This window comes from Perca flavescens, chromosome 1 (assembly GCF_004354835.1).
Source record: "Perca flavescens isolate YP-PL-M2 chromosome 1, PFLA_1.0, whole genome shotgun sequence".
Taxonomy (NCBI): Eukaryota; Metazoa; Chordata; class Actinopteri; order Perciformes; family Percidae; genus Perca; species Perca flavescens.
In genome coordinates, this window is record NC_041331.1 from 20,097,682 (window position 1) to 20,118,539 (window position 20,858).

The following is a 20,858-nucleotide window of genomic DNA, read 5'->3' on the forward strand; positions in this document are numbered from 1 at the left end:
TATCCCCGGAAAGTGTACCATCTAAGGCAGCTGAGGAAGTTTAGAACCTCCCCAGCCATTGTCTTTTTACTCTGCCACTGTGGAGAGTATCCTGATGCAGAGTATAGCAGCGTGGAATGGCAACAGCTGTGAGAAGGACAGGAAGGCCCTCCAAAGAGTGATCCGTGCAGCTGAGCATTGCTGCGGTTCAGCTCTCCCATCGCTGGATGAACTCCATCAGAAGAGATGTTGGAGGAGGGCTGTCAAGATTTTAAAAGACACCTCCCACCCTGGCAGCTGCCTATTTCAGCTGCTGAAATCAGGCAAGCGATTCAGGAGCATCATGGATAATACAGAAAGACTCAGGAGGAGTTTTTATCCACAAGCTGTTAGGCTCCTGAATCAGAACATGACAAACTGCACAATGCACCTTGCACTTTAAGCCCTGGATCTACTTTAGTGAGCACTTAAGTAGTAGAAGGTTTTATTATATTTATGAGTAGGGGTAGTCTGGGTGGTATATTTTTATTTTTTAGCTTATTTATTCATGTTTCTAACTTAAGTTTTATTCTATAACTTAATTATGCTATTAGTTATGTGATAGCACAGTTGGAGTGGAGTCAGGAATTCATTTCACTGCTTGTTGTAAGTGTATGACTATGCATGTGACAAATAAACCTGAAACTGTAAGTAACACAAAATCAAAAAATATGCGTATCATGTCTGTGTGTTGATATTTATGTTAGTTATGATTTAGAAAGGAAGTTTACATTTTTGACACAAATTGCAGCAATCAGGCACTATGTTTTTTTTAGTAGCCTACCATAATATCCATGAGCACAAGTCTCGAATACCGTTTCCAGTAATTGTGACCCTTAAAACAAAGCTATCCTCTGTCCTCTGGCACTTTGTCGTCACACTCATTTCTACAGGTTGTGACCAGTTCTGACTAATTTCTCCGTATCCCTTCTCCAATTGTTTTATTGCATTACATTTTAGATGCCTGAAAAGATAAAATTATGAAGTATTTTTTTAGGAAAAAAAAGAAGCTAATTTCTTGCTTTCCTTACTTTTTAGCCATCTGGTGACCCCTCAGATTTATCTGGCGACACCATGGGAGAGTTCCAAAATGGTAGCTACAGCTCTGCACAGATCTCTTCTTTGATGTCAGATGCTCAACTGCTAATTTGTATATTTTAATTAAAGATAATAATAATAATAATAATGATAATAATAATAATAATAATAATAATGTGGATTGCTGCATAAGACATCAGTGAGACGGTAAAAATATGTTAAAATATTTACCAACACTCTGACTGTATGTGAAATTGTGGCCTGCATACTTACATGTAAGCAGCCATTTGCTGACAGTGAATACTAATCACTAAAATTAATAGAATTCTAAAATTGTCCAGCTGTATGAAAGTTATTCAAATATTCTGAATGCAAAGATAAAGCGCAGAACAAATGGTATTAATTATTTAATTATTTATTTTAACTATGCCAGCAGATCAGATGGTGCAGCTGCAGTTACAGCACTCATGCTGCATTTCTCCAATACTGTACTGTACATTGAAGCAGACTTAGTTATTTCTATACAGGGTTTTGCCAAGAGCAATCCAAAATAATCAAGTGGATCCCACAGAAAGATCTCAGCTCGGTCTTTGAAATCCATGAACTTTTATATTTCGACGGGAGTTTGGCCCATTCACACTGCGTTTCCATAATTGAAGCACATAAATAATTTTACAGACAGAAAGAGAGATTATGATGAATAATTCTGGTTCAGATGTGAAGCCGTTTCGTGTTGTCCCCATTGCTGTTGTCATGTGAAAATGAATACATTGATGTTCGGGGGAGCTACTAAGATGAATTGAATGTGGCAATGCAGTAAGCTTTTTTTGTCTGTTTCTTCTGTCAGCCAGATTTTTTCTGCCTTCCCCGACAAATGTGACACACTGCCAAGTGTAATGACAGATAGATTATACATAGCAGTTATTTGTTATTCTCAATATGCTTGACACTACCTGTTGTGAATAATGTTACATTCCACATTCCATTCTGTGAGAACTCTGAAGAAAGTTGTTCTCATACGTTTTATTTGTATCCTAAATTGCAACACTGTATTCCTATCTGTGTGAACAAACATTGGGACAATCCTTCTTCCCATTCTGACTCTTTTATCTTACTACATGTTATCTAAATGAATGTAACATTTTTTTAGAAAATATATCCTTGTGTGGGTGATGTCACAGCTACAGTGCAGTGAAGAGAGAACATCGTTTAAAAAACGTTCTCTTTAACTTGCTCTCACGGCCACAATTCTTACTTCTCATAAACCATTTATGTCAAAACGTAGATATACTTTGCTACTCTCAGCCAATTTAAGCAATATGACTTATACATTTGGCTCTGCAAGCCTCCAAATGACAAGAACCACAAGCATTCCTTCATCGACAGAGTACCAGTTTTTCAAATCGCTGATATGCCCACATTTTTTTACTTTATCCATGCAAATGATATATCAATACTTTCACAAATGCTTTCAGGTGCTGACGGGGAGGTCATTATAATGATACCACATATTGTGGTGTTTTTTAGGCTTCTTCCTTGGGACGTTAACCAGGGCTCTCTCTTAGTTAATCTCAGTGGCAAGCAGTTTATCATGTTATATTATGTCAATGTCTGTCTGCCTTTGAAGAAATAGTGGTGCCATGAATAAAACTTTGAGAACATTGTGAACTGAACCCTGCTTTGTGTCGCTTTCTTTTTACAAATAAAAATCAGAAGAGAAGAAGCATCCCCACAGCATGATGCTGCCATCCTCATGTTTCATGGTGGGAATGGTGTGATCAGGGTGATGTTAGTTTTCCGCCACACATAGCGTCTTGCTTTGAGGCCAAAAACTTCAATTTTGGTGTCATCTGACCAGAGTTCTTCCACATGTTTGCTGTGTCCACCACATGGCTTTTGGCAAACCGCAAACGGGACATGCCATAAAGGCCAGATTTGTGGAGTGCACGACTAATAGTTGTCCTGTGGACAGATTCTCCCTCCTGAGCTGTGGATCTTTGCAGCTCCTCCAGAGTGACCATGGGCATCTTAGCTGCTTCTCAATGCTCTCCTTGCCTGTAAGTTTATGTGGAAGGGCATTTCTTGGCACCACTATTTCTTTACAGCAGACAGACATATTGACATAATATAACATGATAAACTGCTTGCCACTGAAATTAACTAAGAGAGAGCCCTGGTAAACTTCCCATTGAAGAAGCCTAAAAAACGCCTAAACAATATGTGGTATGATTATAATGACCTCTCCGTCAGCACCTGAAAGCATTTGTGAAAGTATTGAAATATCATTTGCATGGATAAAGTTAAAAAATATGGGCATATCAGTGATTTGTAAAACTGGTACTCAATGAAGGAATGCTTGTGGTTCTTGTCATTTGGAGGCTTGCAGAGCCAAATGTATAAGTCATATTGCTTAAATTGGCTGAAAGTAGAAAAGTATATCTACGTTTTGACATATAAATGGTTTATGAGAAGTAAGAATTGTGGCTGTGAGAGCAAGTTAAAGAGAACGTTTTTTAAACGATGTTCTCTCTTCACTGCACTGTAGCTGTGACATCACCCACACTGAGCAGCCGTTAAAAACACAGAAAAAGCATGAAGAAGCACTTGACTTTAACAGTGATAACACATAAACTGTGAAAGATATCAAAAAGCTGAATAATTTTCTAATAGCTGATGTTTTGTGAATAGTTTAAAGTTTGAATGACGTCTGTAGGTGAAAGTCTATGGGAGGAGCATTTCAAAGTGGAAGAAGCATGAAGAAGATTTGCAGATTGCTTCATTGACTTTCAATTTAAAAGAAAAAAAGCTTCATATTTTTGTATAAATAGTAAACTCCACACAAAAAAAGCCAAGCCTGGACTGGGTATCAGACCGGAGGCAACAGTCTCCAGTACGTACTTGGAGCACTGATAACATCTGAGCCACCATGTAACCAAATAGAGTATGTTGAAAACAGTCATAGCATAGTATGTCCAAAATAAACATGAAAAAGTCTTAGTGTAGTATGTTGAAAAAGAGATTAAAAAGTCATAGTATAGCATGTCCACACAAAAAGGCCTAGCCCACACTGGGGATCGAAACAAGGGTCAGATTCTGCAGTGCCTATTTGCTGGTGCTAGTTAGCGCAGTGCTAACCACTGAGTCACCATACCACCAAATAAAGTATGTTGACAGTCATAGCACAGTATGTAAATAAAAAGCCATTAAAAAGTGATAGCATAGTATGTCAAAAAAATTATTTAAAAAAGTCATAGTATAGATGTTGAAAAACCGTCATAGTATAGTATGTTAAAAATAGTCATAGTATAGTATGTCAAAAAAAGTAATAGAAGAGTATGTCAAAGAAAGTCTGAAAAAAAAAGTTATAAAAAAGTCATAGTATATAATGTCGAAAATAGTCATAGTATAGTATGTCAAACAAAGTGATAAAAAAGTAATAGTATAGCATGTAGAAAAAAGTTATTAAAAAGTCTAGTCTAGTTTGTTGAAAAAAAGTCTTAAAAATCATAGTATAGTGTGTCAAAAATATAAGGTAGTGTAGTATGTAAAAAAGTGATGAAGTCATAGTACAGTATGTCAAAGTATAGTATGTCGAAAAGTCATAGTATCGTATGTCGAAAAAAGTCATAGTATAGTATGTTGAAAAAAGCCATTATAAAGTCACAGTATAGTGTATCAAAAAGTCATAGTATAGTATGTCGAAAAAAGTCATAGTATAGTATGTCAAAAAAAGTCAAATTATAGTATTTCGAAAAAAAGCCATTAAATAGTCATAGTATAGTATGTCGAAAAAGGCATAGTATAGTATGTTGAAAAAAGTCATTAAAAAGTCATAGTATAGAAAGTCGAAAAAAGCCATTAAAAAGACATAGTATAGCATGTTGTAAAAAAGTCATAAAAATGTCATAGAATAGTATGTCGAAAAAAGCCATTAAAATGTCATAGTATAATATGTCGAAAAAAGCCATTAAAAAGTCATAGTATAGTGTATCAATAATGGCCTTTAAAAAGTCACAGTATAGTTTGTTGAAAAAAGTCAAAGTATAGTCTATCGAAAAAAGACATTAAAAACTCATAGTATATTAAGTCGAAAAAGTCATTATAAAGTCATAGTATAGTATGTTGAAAAAAAGCCATTATAAAGTCACAGTATAGTATATCAAAAACGGCCTTTAAAAAGTCACAGTATAGTATGTCGAAAAAAGGCAAAGAATAGTATGTCGAAAAAAGCATTAAAAAGTCATAGTATAGCATGTCAAAAAAGTCATAAAAATAGATAGATAGATAGATAGATAGATAGATACTTTATTCATCCAGAGGGAAAAAAAAGTATAGTATGTTGAAAAAAGCCATTAAAAAGTCATAGTATAGTATATCAAAAACGGCCTTTAAAAAGTCACAGTATAGTATATCAAAAAAAGCTGTTAAAAGTCATAGTATAATATGTCGAAAAAAACCATTAAAAAGTCATATTATAGTATGATGAAAAAGTCATAAAAAGTCGTATCATAGCATGTCAAACAAAGTCAGTCACTTCATTTGAACCAGTTTTCTTCACCGCAGCATTATATCACTCTCACCTATCTGATATTACACACTTCATATATTCTTGATGTGTATTTGACTTCTTCACTTTCAATGTTGAACCTTAAAATGTGCAGAAAATGTAAAGGGTTTGAACACTCAACCTTAAATCTTTACTATGTTCCAAGCTAATCTTTCTGAGCTATCTGCGAAGCATGACATTGTCGGGTTCAAAGTTGTATTTATCGTTCACAGTACTGAAAGAAATGAAAAACTCTCAAGACAGAAGTGGGGTTTGATCCTTTAACGTCAGAGTATGAATTATCAGTTGAGTCAGTACCTTATCTTGGTGAGATAATGTGATATTACTGGACAAGAAAGTCATAAAAAACAAAAAAGTCATAGTATAGTATGTTGAAAAAAGTCATTAAATAGTCATAGTAAAGCATGTCGAAAAAAGTCATAAAAAAGTCATAGTATAGTATGTTGAAAAAAATCATTAAAAAGTCACACTATAGCCTGTCGAAAAAAGTTATTAAAAAGTAGCTTCTTGTTCATTCTACATTCAACATAGCGGCCACCAAAGCGCAGCAACCCGTTGATGCCACTGTCGCTGCTACGTCACCCTGATCGTTGGTCTGATTGGTTGAAGGACTATCCAATTGCGTACAGAGTCATTTGAACTATGCCTGTTGATCACGCCTCTTGAGCAGTAGAACATACAGAGCAGACTCCCCAGAATAATGTTCAATCTTAAAAAGATTGAGCTTGGTCTGGTGATAGCCAGACTAGTTTGAACCCTCAACCTTAAATCTTCACTATGTTCCAAGCTAATCCTGCTGAGCTATTGGCAAATCATGTAATGGTCTGGTTCAAAGTCGTATTTATCGTTCACAGTACTGAAAACAGGAAATGAAAAACTCTCAAGACACAAGTAGGGTTTGATCCTTTAACCTCAGGTTATGAATTATCAGATGAGCCAGTACCTCATTTTGGTAATTCCTAGACAGGAAAGTCATAAAAAGTCATCCAATAGTATAGTATGTCGAAAAAACTCATTGTATAGTATGTCGAAAAAAGCCATTAAAAAGTCATAGTATAGTATGTTGAAACAAGCCATAAAAAAATCATAGTACAGCATGTCGAAAAAAGCCATTAAAAAGTCATAGTATAGTATGTCGAAAACAAGTCATTAAAAAGTCACAGTATATTATGTCGAAAAAAGTCATAGTATGGTACCTATGTCAAAAAAGTCAGAATAAGTCATAGTATGGTGGCCGGGTTAGCTCAGTTGGTAGAGCAGGCGCACCTATAGAGGTTTACTCCTCAAAGCAGTGGCTGCGGGTCGACTCCGACCTGCGGAACATTGCTGCACGTCATTCCCCTTCTCTCTCCCCTTTCATGTCTTCATCTGTCCTGTGGAATAAAAGGCCTAAAATGCCCAAAAAATAATGTAAAAAGAAAAAAAAAGTCATAGTATAGTATATCAAAAAAGTCAGTATAGTATGTTGAAAAAAGTGATAAAAAGTCATAGTATGGTATAGAATGTTTAAATATAGTCAATGAAAAGCACCTCATGAATGCTGATCAGTAATAATCCTGGCGAAGAGAAATTGAAGGTTATATATAATATTTATGTTAAAAACCTTAGGTGACTGCGATTTCCCGCTGGAAGCTGCCGGTTGCGAAGAACCCCAGAGTGGTGAGGATCTGTATTTGGACCGGGCATTGTTCCGGTGTGTTGCCCTCTCTAGTACTGGACCCAATTCAGTACATAGATCCAAGAGCACAGCTTTACGGCATATCGTCATGGTCCCTGGCGTAGTCCTCCTGCAGCGCCAGCAGTGCCATCATGCAGTATTACGCACTGGGTTCACCGCATTTATGTTTACAACAATTTGTGATTGTTAACAACACCTTGCCAAAATCACAGCATCAATTAGTGGTATGCCCCACCCCGAGATACAATTTGAAGACGAATGTGTGATAGGAAAACACGTTTCTTCATGCCAGTTTTATTCTGAACACAATTAAAGTTTGGACCGATAACGAGAACATAGAGTAACGATTGTGCGAGAGCTTAATGGCTGTATTTCCAGACTTTGACATTTGATTATATACTGTATATGCACAGTATTTAAGAAATATGTTTAGTTATTTACACTGTGTTCTGCAGTAATCTATCTAATCTCCTGCGCTCCCATAGTGGACAATGGGATGGTAAGAGAGCGCTGATTAAATATTTAGAATGAATTCTGATTTAAGATTTGACTTGGATTTTACAAGGTGTTTATGGAACAATTATCATTCAGTACAAGCACAAATAACACAGCTGTTTTAATCTTCATCTTCTTCTAACGTGGATCTAACATATGATATAGAGTGACAAAAACGTGTGTGAGGCATCAATACTAAAATATTATGAGTGATTGTTCTTCCCACATTTACTTTCTGCAGTCTGACTTCAGGTCACCACCTCACCATCTGCATCGCCAATTCCCATTGTCTCCAAAATGTGCGTAAGTATGGGTCAGAGTTTGTATGGAGGACCGCACATTCTCCCATCACGTTTGTTTTTTATAAATCACAAACTTTGCGTGGGAAGTGGCGTATGCACATTTCCAGCCCCGTTTTGTGCATACGCCACGTTTATGATTGAGACCCCAGAACATTTTCATATTTTAATGTTTTTTTGTAGCTGAAAGTATGCAGAAGTAGTGGGCGACCGAAAGTCATACATCCATCCATCCATCCATCCATCCATCCATCCATCTTCGTCCGCTTATCCGGTGTCGGGTCGCGGGGGGAGCAGCTCCAGCAGGGGACCCCAAACTTCCCTTTCCCGAGCAACATTAACCAGCTCCGACTGGGGGATCCCGAGGCGTTCCCAGGCCAGGTTGGAGATATAATCCCTCCACCTAGTCCTGGGTCTTCCCGAGCCTCCTCCCAGCTGGGCGTGCCTGGAACACCTCCCTAGGGAGGCGCCCAGGGGCATCCTTACCAGATGCCCGAACCACCTCAACTGGCTCCTTTCGACGCAAAGGAGCAGCGGCTCTCCCGAGCTCCTCACGGATGACTGAGCTTCTCACCCTATCTCTAAGGGAGACGCCAGCCACCCTCCTGAGGAAACCCATTTCGGCCGCTTGTACCCTGGATCTCGTTCTTTCGGTCATGACCCAGCCTTCATGACCATAGGTGAGGGTAGGAACGAAAACTGACCGGTAGATCGAGAGCTTTGCCTTCTGGCTCAGCTCTCTTTTTCGTCCAAACGGTGCGACAGATTGAATGCAATACCGCACCCGCTGCGCCCGACTCTCCGACCAATCTCCCGCTCCATTGTCCCCTCACTCGCGAACAAAACCCCAAGGTACTTGAACTCCTTCACTTGGGGTAAGGACTCATTCCCTACCTGGAGAAGGCATTCCATCGGTTTCCTGCTGAGAACCATGGCCTCCGATTTAGAGGTGCTGATCCTCATCCCAACCGCTTCACACTCGGTTGCGAACCGATCCAGTGAGTGCTGAAGGTCGCAGGCCGATGATGCCATCAGGACCACATCATCTGCAAAGAGCAGCGATGAGATCCCCAGCCCACCAAACTGCAACCCCTCCCCACCCGACTACGCCTCGATATCCTGTCCATAAATATTACAAACAGGATTGGTGACAAAGCGCAGCCCTGGCGGAGGCCAACCCTCACCTGAAACGAGTCCGACTTACTACCGAGAACCCGGACACAGCTCTCACTTTGGTCATACAGAGATTGGATGGCCCTGAGTAGAGACCCCCACCCCATACTCCCGCAGCACCTCCCACAGTATCTCCCGGGGACCCGGTCATACGCCTTCTCCAAATCCACAAAACACATGTAGACCGGTTGGGCATACTCCCAGGCTCCCTCCAGGATCCTTGCGAGTGAAGAGCTGGTCCGTTGTTCCACGACCAGGACGGAATCCGCATTGTTCCTCCTCAACCCGAGGTTCGACTATCGGCCGAACCCTCCTTTCCAGCACCTTGGAGTAGACTTTACCAGGGAGGCTGAGAAGTGTGATACCCCTATAATTGGCACACACCCTCTGGTCCCCCTTTTTTAAAGAGGAACCACCACCCCAGTCTGCCACTCCTTTGGCACCGTCCCCAGACTTCCACGCAATGTTGAAGAGGCGTGTCAACCAGGACAACCCCTCCACACCCAGAGCCTTGAGCATTTCTGGACGGATCTCATCAATCCCCGGGGCTTTGCCACTGTGTAGTTGTTTGACTACATCAGTGACTTCCGCCTGGGAAATCGACGACAATCCCCCGTTATCCTCCAGCTCTGCCTCTAACATAGAGGGCGTATTAGTCGGATTCAGGAGTTCCTCAAAGTGCTCCCTCCACCGCCCTATTACCTCCTCAGTGGAGGTCAACAGTGTCCCATCCTTACTGTACACAGCTTGGATGGTTCCCCGCCCCCCTCCTGAGGTGGCGAACAGTTTTCCAGAAACACTTTGGTGCCGACCGAAAGTCCTTCTCCATGTCTTCTCCAAACTTCTCCCACACCCGCTGCTTTGCCTCTTTCACGGCAGAGGCTGCAGCCCTTCGGGCCCTTCGGTACCCTGCAACTGCCTCCGAGTCCTCCGAGATAACATATCCCGGAAGGACTCCTTCTTCAGTCGGACGGCTTCCCTGACCACTGGTGTCCACCACGGTGTTCGTGGGTTACCGCCCCTTGAGGCACCTAAGATCCTAAGACCACAGCTCCTCGCCGCAGCTTCAGCAATGGAAACTTTGAACATTGTCCACTCGGGTTCAATGCCCCCAGCCTCCACAGGGATGCACGAAAAGCTCCGCCGGAGGTGTGAGTTGAAAGTCTGTCGGACAGGGGCCTCCTCCAGACGTTCCCAATTTACCCGCACTACACGTTTGGGCTTACCAGGTCTGTCCAGAGTCTTCCCCCCCCCCTGACCCAACTCACCACCAGATGGTGATCGGTTGACAGCTCTGCCCCTCTCTTCACCCGAGTGTCCAAAACATACGGCCTCAGATCAGATGAAACGATTATGAAATCGATCATTGACCTTGGCCTAGGGTGCTCTGGTACCAGGTACACTTATGAGCATCCCTATGTTCGAACATGGTGTTCAATTATAGACAATCCATGACTAGCACAGAAGTCCAACAACAAACAACCACTCTGGTTTAGATCAGGAGGCCGTTCCTCCCAATCACGCCTCTCAGGTGTCTCCATCATTGCCCACGTGTGCGTTGAAGTCCCCCAGCAGAACAATGGAGTCCCCCCACTGGAGCCCCATGCAGGACTCCAGTCAAGGTCTCCAAGAAGGCCGAATACTCCGAACTCCTGTTTGGTGCATATGCACAAACAACAGTCAGAGTTTTCCCCACAACCCGCAGGCGTGGGGAGGCGACCCTCTCGTCCACCGGGTAAACTCCAACACAGCGCTCAGCCGGGGGCTTGTGAGTATCCCCACACCCGCCCGGGCGCCTCACACCCTGGGCAACTCCGGAGAAGAAAAGAGTCCAACCCCTATCCAGGAGTATGGTTCCAGAACCGAGACTGTGCGTGAGGTAAGCCCCACCAGATCTAACCGGTAGCGCCCACCTCCCGCACCAGTTCCGGCTCCTTCCCCCACAGAGAGGTGACGTTCCACGTCCCCAGAGCCAGCGTCTGCCGCCCGGGTCTGGTCCGTCGAGGCCCCTGACCTTCACTGCCACCCATGTGGCATCGCACCCGACCCCAACGGTTCCTCCCACAGGTGGTGGGCCCATGGGCTGGAGAGATGGGAGCCACGTAGCTTGTTCGGGCTGTGCCCGGCCGGGCTCCGTGGCAAACCCGGCCACCAGGCGCTCGCCGACGAGCCCGCCGTCTGGGCCTGGCTCCAGACGGGGGCCCCGGGCTTCCTCCGGGCAGGGTCACTCCATCTCTACCTTGCTTCTTCATTGGGGTTTTTGAACCATTCTTTGTCTGGCCCCTCACCTGAGACCACTTTGCCTTGGGAGACCCTACCAGGAGCACAAAGCTCCAGACAACACAGCCCTCAGGTTCACAGAGACACACAAACCTCTCCACCACGATAAGGTGATGGTTCACGGAGAAGCGAAAGTCATACAGAAGAATCAAATAACAACACTGTGAATGCTGCTAAATCCGCATTCACACAATTAGGTGACTTCTGAAGGCAATTGGTTGCACTGGATTTTATTTATTTTATTTAGCGGTATCAGAGTAACACTGAATACTTTTGCACGCCAAACTTTTCAGATTTTTTGAAAAACAATGTGTCATTTTCCTTCCACGTCACAATTATGCACCATTTTGTGTTGGTCTATCACATGAAATTCTAATAAAATACATTTACATTTGTGATTGTAACATGAAAATATGTGGAAAAGTTCAAGGGGTATGAATACTTCTGCAAGCCACTTCATCTGCATGTAAATACACTTCTAGAACCCAGGTCCTGTTATCCCCCTGCAAATATTGTAACACATAATTTGTAACAAAGGATATAAATGTAACCTAGGCCTATATAAAATAGAGTTCATACTAATTGACAACCATATTTATTAACAGACAGTAGTTTTGAATATATAGTGGGAATGAATGTAAACTCCATGTAGCTGAACATTAATGTAACTATATGACAGAATGTATTATTTCTGTCAGTAATGACACATTTAGTGTATTACAGTATTATTTTTCATTCAGTTTGAATGTTAAATTCTCAGTGCCACAATAAGTCTTAAAATATATTACCAAAGATCTTTTTTGTTTAAAGTATAAAGTAATTTCAGAAAGAAAATCGCTCTGTATGGAGTAGGTGATAACAAAAATGAATAGGGTGCATGGAGAATTCGTATTGAGATTATGCAAACTAACTCAAACACGAGACGTAAAAGAGGCTGTTTTTATAAGGGTTCATTAGAGTTCATTAGTTTTCATGCAGTAATATATATATATATTACTGCATGAAAACTAATATACATAGGTGTGTATATACATATATGTATGTATATAGATAATTATTTACCAACCAGTAACCCTTAACAAAGTGTTAGGAATATCTGGTCCATCTATCTATGTAATGTTTATAGATGTTTTAAAAATGGTTTCTTAAAGGTTTACAAACATTTTTTAATCATTACCCGATACCTAAAATAGTATATGAGGGATATAATGTGTGTAACAATAAACTGTTAATTTACAGCACTACTAATAATTGGTAAACATTATTAATTATAATTGCATTATTTGTTAACAGTAAAATGACTGTTTGCTAACAGTTAAATGACAATTAACTAAAGATGAATTAACTATCAATTTACCATTTACTAATGATGGTTATTATAAAGTGTTACCGTTTTACTTAGTACCTGAAAAATCGAGATACATGGACAGCAATGATAAACAGAGACACAACAGAGAAAACTACAGTAAACAAAGATTTTTTTTAATAAAACGTTTATTATTACCTTGGTATTATTTTCTGTATACAAGAATGTGTAACAAAAGCCGAATAAGCAATCCATTTTAGTCTTTTAAAAATGGTAAGGCATGTCTGCTTGTACAACCATCAACTTCAGTTCCCCCAAAACACTTCAAACAGCGTGCACTGACAGCTCCAAAAATCTTAATGTGCTCCTTAGTTATCTGATTTTGCAAATCACAACAGTACCACACTCACAGCATATGTTTTAGCAAAAGTGCAGCAAACAATTAACATCAAAATGGAGAAGACCTTGCATAACACATTTTCTAAACATTCTGTAAAAAACCTCAGCCGACCACGATTTTACTAATTTTTTCAGTTTTTCAAATGCCAAAGAGAATAAATGAGACAAGAAAAGAAAAGGATCACAGACAAATTAAGTGAAGCACTGAAGCATCTCAGACAGTGATACTGTCTGACCAGGGTAACGTAGCTTGTCAGGAGAGAGAGGAATACACAAGGCAGTGGAAAATGACAAACAAGTCATCAGAATGAGAGAAGACTGTTAGTACCGATGCAAGATCTTTGGAAAAATTCAGCCTACTTCTGAAACACCTTCACCTTGATTTACTTTCTTTACTGTATTTCAGGAACACAACCCGAAGACCTGCCTCATCCTAACTCATACAAAACCTCTTGTTGCAATCACAGATACAGGTGCCTTTGTGTGGCTGCAGATGCTTGCTGAGTTTTCAAAAACATAGTCTTCATAAGTTCATGGCTCACTTCTGACCCTGACTCAGAAATATCTGCCTCCACAATGTTATTTAATACTTGAAAAGTGTATCTATATGGCTGTGTTTGACTGCAGCGATACAGTAAAAGTGCAAGTTAGTGGGTTATAACCCACTAACTTGCACTTTTACTGTATAGTTATTTAATCAATTGTAAAATCACCAAAGGACAAAGATCATCTGAATGCAACTCTATTACTGCCTGATTTAATCTAGTTTTAGGGAACAATATGACACTTATATCAAAATAAAAGTGCTGACAAAACATCTATTTGTGTTCAATTCTAAAAATCAAGTAAAGATGCCTGAAGCTGAAATTGAAATATCAGTCTGAGCTTCAACAGCCCAATTTAACAGAACATGATTTTTACATGGAAGTTCCTTCATAGAAATTATCTGCTTTCCAGACTGCACTCCTGGGTGGGTAAATCCTGTTGCTGCACATCAGGTCTGGCAGCGAGTTCCTTCATTCAATATTCAGCACATTATAAATAGTTACTGCTGGATGTCCATCCTGTCTAACTACCTCTCATCTGTCAGTCCCACTAAGTTGAGATGGGGATGAGTCTGCTTTCACCTCTGCCTAACAAAGATGGGTGGTGGGATTTTTGTGCTCATGTAAATATGATCCGGCAGAGGAGACATGAGATATCCAAACTATCCAACACAGAAGTGTGGTAGAGTGTAACCAATGTCACTTTTGCGTAAACACTATTTCAGATTTTGAGAGGTTGGTAAACTGTGTTTACTGTATGTGTGTTTAGTTTCCATTGCACCCCTGCTTCTGTCTCATACAGACTTTGACCTTTTAAGGGCTTAACAGGCTCTCTCAGTCAGCCCAGAGTAAATACTTTTTTTTGTGCAATATTTCACGTTTTTAATTTTTGTCTTTTCTGTATTTCCACTCAGGTTATTTAATGCACAATACAAACATTATAGAAGACCTTATGTTGATCAGTTTAGTGTTGTCTTTCCTCAGGCTTTGGTTGGATAGAGGCATGTCGCCTTTCACAATTAAGGTTTACGCACCAACGATTTAACTGTGTCATGCTGGTTTTAGTGGGAGGCTGCTGTTTAGTCACCTTCTCCTGAAGCAGTTTTTGCAGGGAGTGAGGCGTCAAAGGTCAAATGTTTTCCCATCTGTTCTGCAGTGGAAGCTTCCAGTTGTAATTGGGGTCTCTTGTGTGAGTCATATGAGCGCACTGAGGGGAGATCTTGCTTAAGTTGCTGTCTGTGAAGACAACCATGATGCTGCAAACTTTGGCGAATGTGGATATCAGTCTACTTTTGTCATTTGCTCCTTTGAGGGGACCACAGAAACACTGCATTTCATCCACACCTGTAATTTGTGCCTAGGACATCATATATTTTTGCAGGTCTTGACAGTTGCAGCTTGATGCTATTTGCACTCTTGTGTCCCATGATGCTCACAGTAGCTGTTAATATGTCACAGCGATGGGTTTAGGGAATGCCTCTGTTGAGTCAAGAGACTTACTTATTGGCTATGTAAAAGCATTTCAGGTGCTTCTGAGTTGATGGGATTAGATCCTCCAGGGACAATCCAGGACGAGGGTGGCTGCCGCAAGTGCCCTCTTTTGTGGATCATTGAACATTTATCCCTTTGTTTGTTTGTTTATATATACGCCTGCAACATTTCTGGAATCGCCTTTTTGTGTGAGCAGAGGTCACGGGCATTGAGTTGTTTTGGTGGAGTGCAAACTATTGGCTTTGCTCCCTACAGAGCCTGTTAGAGGTCAAAGACTGTTGGGAGAAAGAATTAAGGTTATGAATAGTAACCCTAGTTCTAAGAGTACAGCCAGAGCCCACTAACCTTGGCACCCTGTTTTTTTTTAGTTGCTGACTTTGTACATGTCTTTTAGGAAAGCATGAGCATTTGTATAACCTTTAGCCTGTAAGGGTGGTGGGTCCGGCATGATTGGCCAAACAAGAACACGCAAATTTCAGCATAGTGCTCCATAAGATGTGAAAGGGTGAACCTGCAGAGCCTGTCAGCGGGCTGAGCTTACAGGTGTAGGATAATGTGTAACCTTCCATACATGTAATAGAAACAAGTAATACAAACATTCAACATAAATCATAAATAATTAAAGCATGAGAGTGAAGAAAATACATAAAAATGTCATTAACATATACCTAATATCACTATCACTATACTCTGAGTCCTCTGAGAAATAAAAAGGAAATCTGAACTGCACTGAAGTGCATGTTAAGTACCCAAAAAGAAGAAAGTAAATCAGGTAACTAAATATAATTAGCAGGCAATTGTAGTATAATGGCTTAGTGTTGTTGCGAAAAACTCCTGTTTTTAAATTTTTAGAGGTGATCAAATATTTTGTAAAAACAAAAACATTTCTAAATATGTTAGCCATTAACTAAACCAGTAACATAACATGACAGTACCTTCCTGTGAAATACATACTGCAACCGTTTATAAGTACAATACAATCAGTTAAATGATCTGAAAATATAAATCTTCTGTCTCTATGGGGTGGATGTTTCCTGTAGCTTTATAAACTTGATATGAAGCTGACAAAAATAATCTGTGCAAAGTAGTGCAGTACATTAGCACTTTCTTAGAGATGTGCAACTATAAAGTGGCTGTAAAAACTGCTGCTTCCTGAAGCCATACTGATATGACCAAACGGGAAACCAGGTGAACTGCTAGCACTGTACAATCCTGTACCAACCAATCCAAAACTGTGTAGCCTGCATAAAAAAACTTAAAACATGTTTTTGTTAGTTAACATCATTTCCATGCATGCACACAGTAAGACTTTCTCTTTTTATCTGAGGGGGAAAAGACTAATAAGACAAAATGGGTGTTGTCTTGTTTTCACAACTTCATCATACAAAGGAAAATAAAAATAAATTCCCTTTTATCTGAAAAATCTGATCAGATAGTTTTCACTAGTTTTTTTTAAAACCCACTTTAGAATAATGAGAACACACCACATGTTTTTTTCAGAGAAAGCTGGTTCAGTGATGGCACCGAGCATTCTTTGGGGGACGAGCAGGATGCAGCACTGCACTCACTTCCAGTCCTACCATAAAACACAGTAAGCCATTCTCGACAGGTTTCCAGTGTCCAGTGAGGGAACAGCAGTAGAACTTGCTGTTACACATACTGTACTGTACGTAACAGTATAAAAGTCAGTGATCAGGCCACACTCGTGTATTATCTCCATTGAATCTGCATTGCCCAGAGTGGGAGTGCGAGGGCGGTCACCACCAGCAGTAGGGAGGGTCCGCGGGAAAATGACTTGCCGGCGGCTGCTGCTGCTGCACGTTCATTGCTCCTGTCGGCTCCGATCACAGGAGCCTCTGTTCCAACAAAAACAAACTCTGTTGTGCAGCCGTCAGAGCAGCCGCTGCCACTGCCAGAACTACTGCCCTCGTCACCTGCAGCAACAAAATCACACAAATTAAAATGTACATAAAAATAAAATCATTACAAGGAGCTATTAGTTTGGTCTATGGCAAAGGAGAAGTGAAAAAGCCCAGGTCACACTAGAAAGTGGCACCCACACATCCTGGTGATGCAGGTGGTGCTAGAATTAGGTAACAAATGCTGATTTAAATCATTAGGCAGTTAGGTTTGGCTCTTATTCAGTCTTTAGTTCAGTAGTGCCTCCGTACATGTCTTATTAGATCTTAGTGCTGCATTCGGCATTGCATGGGCATTAAAGGAATCGCACTAAGGTGGTTTAAGTCCTTTAAGTTTTTCTGACCGATCTCAATTTGTTAATGTTAACAATAAATCCTCCAGGTACGCTAAAGTTAGCTATGACGTTCCACAAGGCTCAGTGCTTGGACCAATTCTATTCTCCTTATATATGCTTCCTCTAGGCAATATTATTAGGAAACACTCAATTAACTTTCACTGTTATACGGATGACACCCAATTATATTTATCAATCAAGCCAGACAAAACCAGTCAGTTAGCTGAACTTCAAGTATGCATTAAAGATATAAAATCATGGATGAACTACAATTTTCTGATGTTAAACTCAAACAAAACTGAAGTTCTTGTGCTGGGCCCTAAACACCTCCTAACCTCATTATCCAAAGATATAATTACTCTGGATGGCATTGCAATGACCTCCAGCACTACTGTCAGAAATGTAGGAGTTATTTTTGATCAGGATATATCCTTTAACGCACACTTAAAACAAACCTCTAGAACAGCCTTTTTTCACCTTTGTAACATTGCCAAAATTAGGAACATCCTGTCTCAAAACGATGCTGAAAAACTAGTCCATGCATTTGTTACTTCCAGGCTGGACTACTGTAATTCCTTATTATCAGGATGCTCAAATAAAACCCTTAAGACAATTCAGCTGATACAGAATGCTGCAGCGCGTGTTCTGACAAGAACTAAGAAAAGAGATCATATTTATCCTGTATTAGCTTCTCTGCATTGGCTTCCTGTAAAATCCAGGATTGAATTTAAAATCCTTCTTCTGACCTACAAAGCTCTAAATGGTCAAGCACCATCATATCTTGAAGAGCTCATAGTACCTTATTGTCCCACTAGAGCACTGTGCTCCCAGAATGCAGAGTAACTTGTGGTTGTAACCCAGTCTCATGGCAGTACGTGTAATGGTCACGTTATTTTAATCTATTGATATGTGTTCACGGGGAAGTTTTTGTCGTTTGTTTCGTGGTGGCCAGGACAAAAATGTAAATTAATGTATTTAAATGGGAAGCATATGTTGTGGTCACAGCAGGTCTACGGTAGCGAGTAGTATTAAATGCCGAAAATCCGTGTAAGGAGAATGGTTGGGGTGGTGGATGGGTCAAACAATTCCGGACTTTCACCCAGGAGGCTGGGGATCGTGTCCCGCGTGTGGCGTTTTGTTTCCCTGTTAACCGTCCAGTTATTGTCGTGTGTTCCCTGCGGCCGTCTCCCGGTGTGTGAGGCGTCCTTTCCCCGTTGTTTTTTTCCTTACCGCGTCCCACGTGTGGCGTTTTGTTTCCCCGTTAATTGCCCCGTTATTGTTGCGTGTTCCCTGAGGCCGTCTCCCTGCCTGTGAGGTGTCCTTTCCCCGCGGCCGTGTCCCGGCGTGTGAGGTGTCCTCCCCTGCGGCAGTTTCCTGGCGTGTGAGGCATCCTTTCCCCATTGTTTTGCGGCCGTCTCCCGGCGTGGTTTGGGGGGGCAGACACCATCACCACTTTTAAGAGTAAACTTAAAACTCTCCTCTTCGATAAAGCCTATAGTTAGGGAGTGAGGAGTTGCAGCGTTCAACTATACCGGCAGGGAGCGTGTGTAACCACCGTCATGGCGCACCTTCTCCCTATCTCTGCTTCTCCCCATAGAAAGCTTCTCTTCATATAAAACGTACACATATTTAGGGTACGAGGAGTTGCAGTGTTCGCCTAGACCGGCGGGGGTGGGTGTGTAGCCACAGTCATGGCGCACCCCCACCCTATCTCAGTTTCTCCCAATAGAAAGCTTACGTATACTTAGGGAGTAAGGAGTCTGCAGCTCTTAGTTATGTGGTTATAGTTCTAGACTACCGGGGTACCTCCTTTGACACACTGAGCTTCTCTCTCCTCTTTTTTTCCATCTGTGTGTATCCATGTCCCAGAAATGCTTGTTACTAACCTAGCTCCGGGGAGCTTATTCCCCAGAGTCCTTATGTTTTTTTTCGCCCAGCATGTTTCCTTGGATCAGCATGGCACCTAAATCATGGTGGCAGCTGTTGCCATGGTCCTGCTCTACGCCCTGCTGTGCTCTGCAATGCCCAACTACGACTTGCTACGTCCAGCCAACGTCCTGCCACGCCCTGTTATGCCCTGCTGTGCCCTGCTGTGCCCTGCGACACCATGAACTGTTACAACTACTACTTCTAGTCATTATCTTTATTGTGACTATTATTGCCATTGTTCATCACACCCCCAACCGGCACCGTCAGACACCGCCTACCAAGAGCTTGGGTCTGTCCGAGGTTTCTTCCTAAAAGGGAGTTTTTCCTTGCCACTGTCGCACTTACGCATTTACGCATGCTCTTGGGGGAATCACTGGAATTTTTGGGTTTGTAAATTATAAAGGGTGGTCTAGACCTACTCTATCTGTAAAGTGTCCTGAGATAACTGTTGTTACGATTTGACACTATAAATAAAATTGAATTGAATTGAATAGTAGGTTTAGTCTGTTGCTCGTTCAACCTGTTTTTTAGTACAAAAGCACTATTTGTAAGGTTAATAGCTCAACACCAAACTATTTTCAACAGAGTTGTTTCTTTGGCTTTTTTTGTTCTTTTAATACTCTTTTAAAAAGGAAGTAAAGTCATGAAAGTAATAATAAATGAATTTCATTCATCTACTTCTGTGTTTTGGTATTCTTTTATTACTGTTAAGCCTTATTTGGTTGAAATAAAGTAATACAGTAACATTTTCTCAGTGTAGGAGCCAGGGGAAATATAGCACATGCATGTGTTTACTTGCTGATTCAGTTATTTCTACAGGTGTGACAATGAATGTATTTAAAGGAGAGGGGGCCCACTGAGGCTGCATATGTTCAGTGACAATTATGATGGAGTGAGTGTTTCGGGAGATTTTATTAAACATAATAAACTTTACTGCAAAATTTCTCCTCGTCATAAGTGCTGGTGCGACCGAGCCTTTACAGGTGACAGAGCGCAAAAATAGCTTTTGCATGATTGAAAATGGGCCAAAAACAGCAGTTATGAATAGCAGTGTGCAAAATGTAAGTTTTTAAAGAAGGATGTTTCACTAACAAAGCATAGTACAGACGTATGGCATAGTTTTTTTTTCTTATGTAGCCTACGCAGCACATTTAGGGTAGTTGCTGCAGTACTGGGTCTCTGGTGTTGAAGAAGACACCTCTCCTACAGTAACTAACAAAAAACAAAGATGACAGCAACAAAAATGGAGTTGAGGTACACAATTTAGTGGCAGTGGGGATTGGATCCACATAATCTAAAAGAAAGAATGGTTTCTGTCATGGCAACATTGGAGATGTATCTTCCTAGACATAGTCTATCATTGTCTGTGTCACCGTACCTACAGCT

At 41.0% G+C, this 20,858-nt stretch overlaps 1 protein-coding gene across 1 annotated transcript in view; it reads right to left on the reverse strand.

The window, feature by feature from the left end:
- Positions 1 to 13,009: 13,009 nt before the first annotated feature.
- The window catches only part of gpc6a (glypican 6a), a 159,843-nt gene continuing 151,994 nt past the window's right edge, over positions 13,010 to 20,858 (reverse strand). The window contains exon 9 of the mRNA XM_028584269.1: positions 13,010 to 17,223. Coding sequence (XP_028440070.1) covers positions 17,000 to 17,223 — 224 coding nt within the window. The 3' untranslated portion in view covers positions 13,010 to 16,999. The remainder of the gene's footprint in view (positions 17,224 to 20,858) is intronic.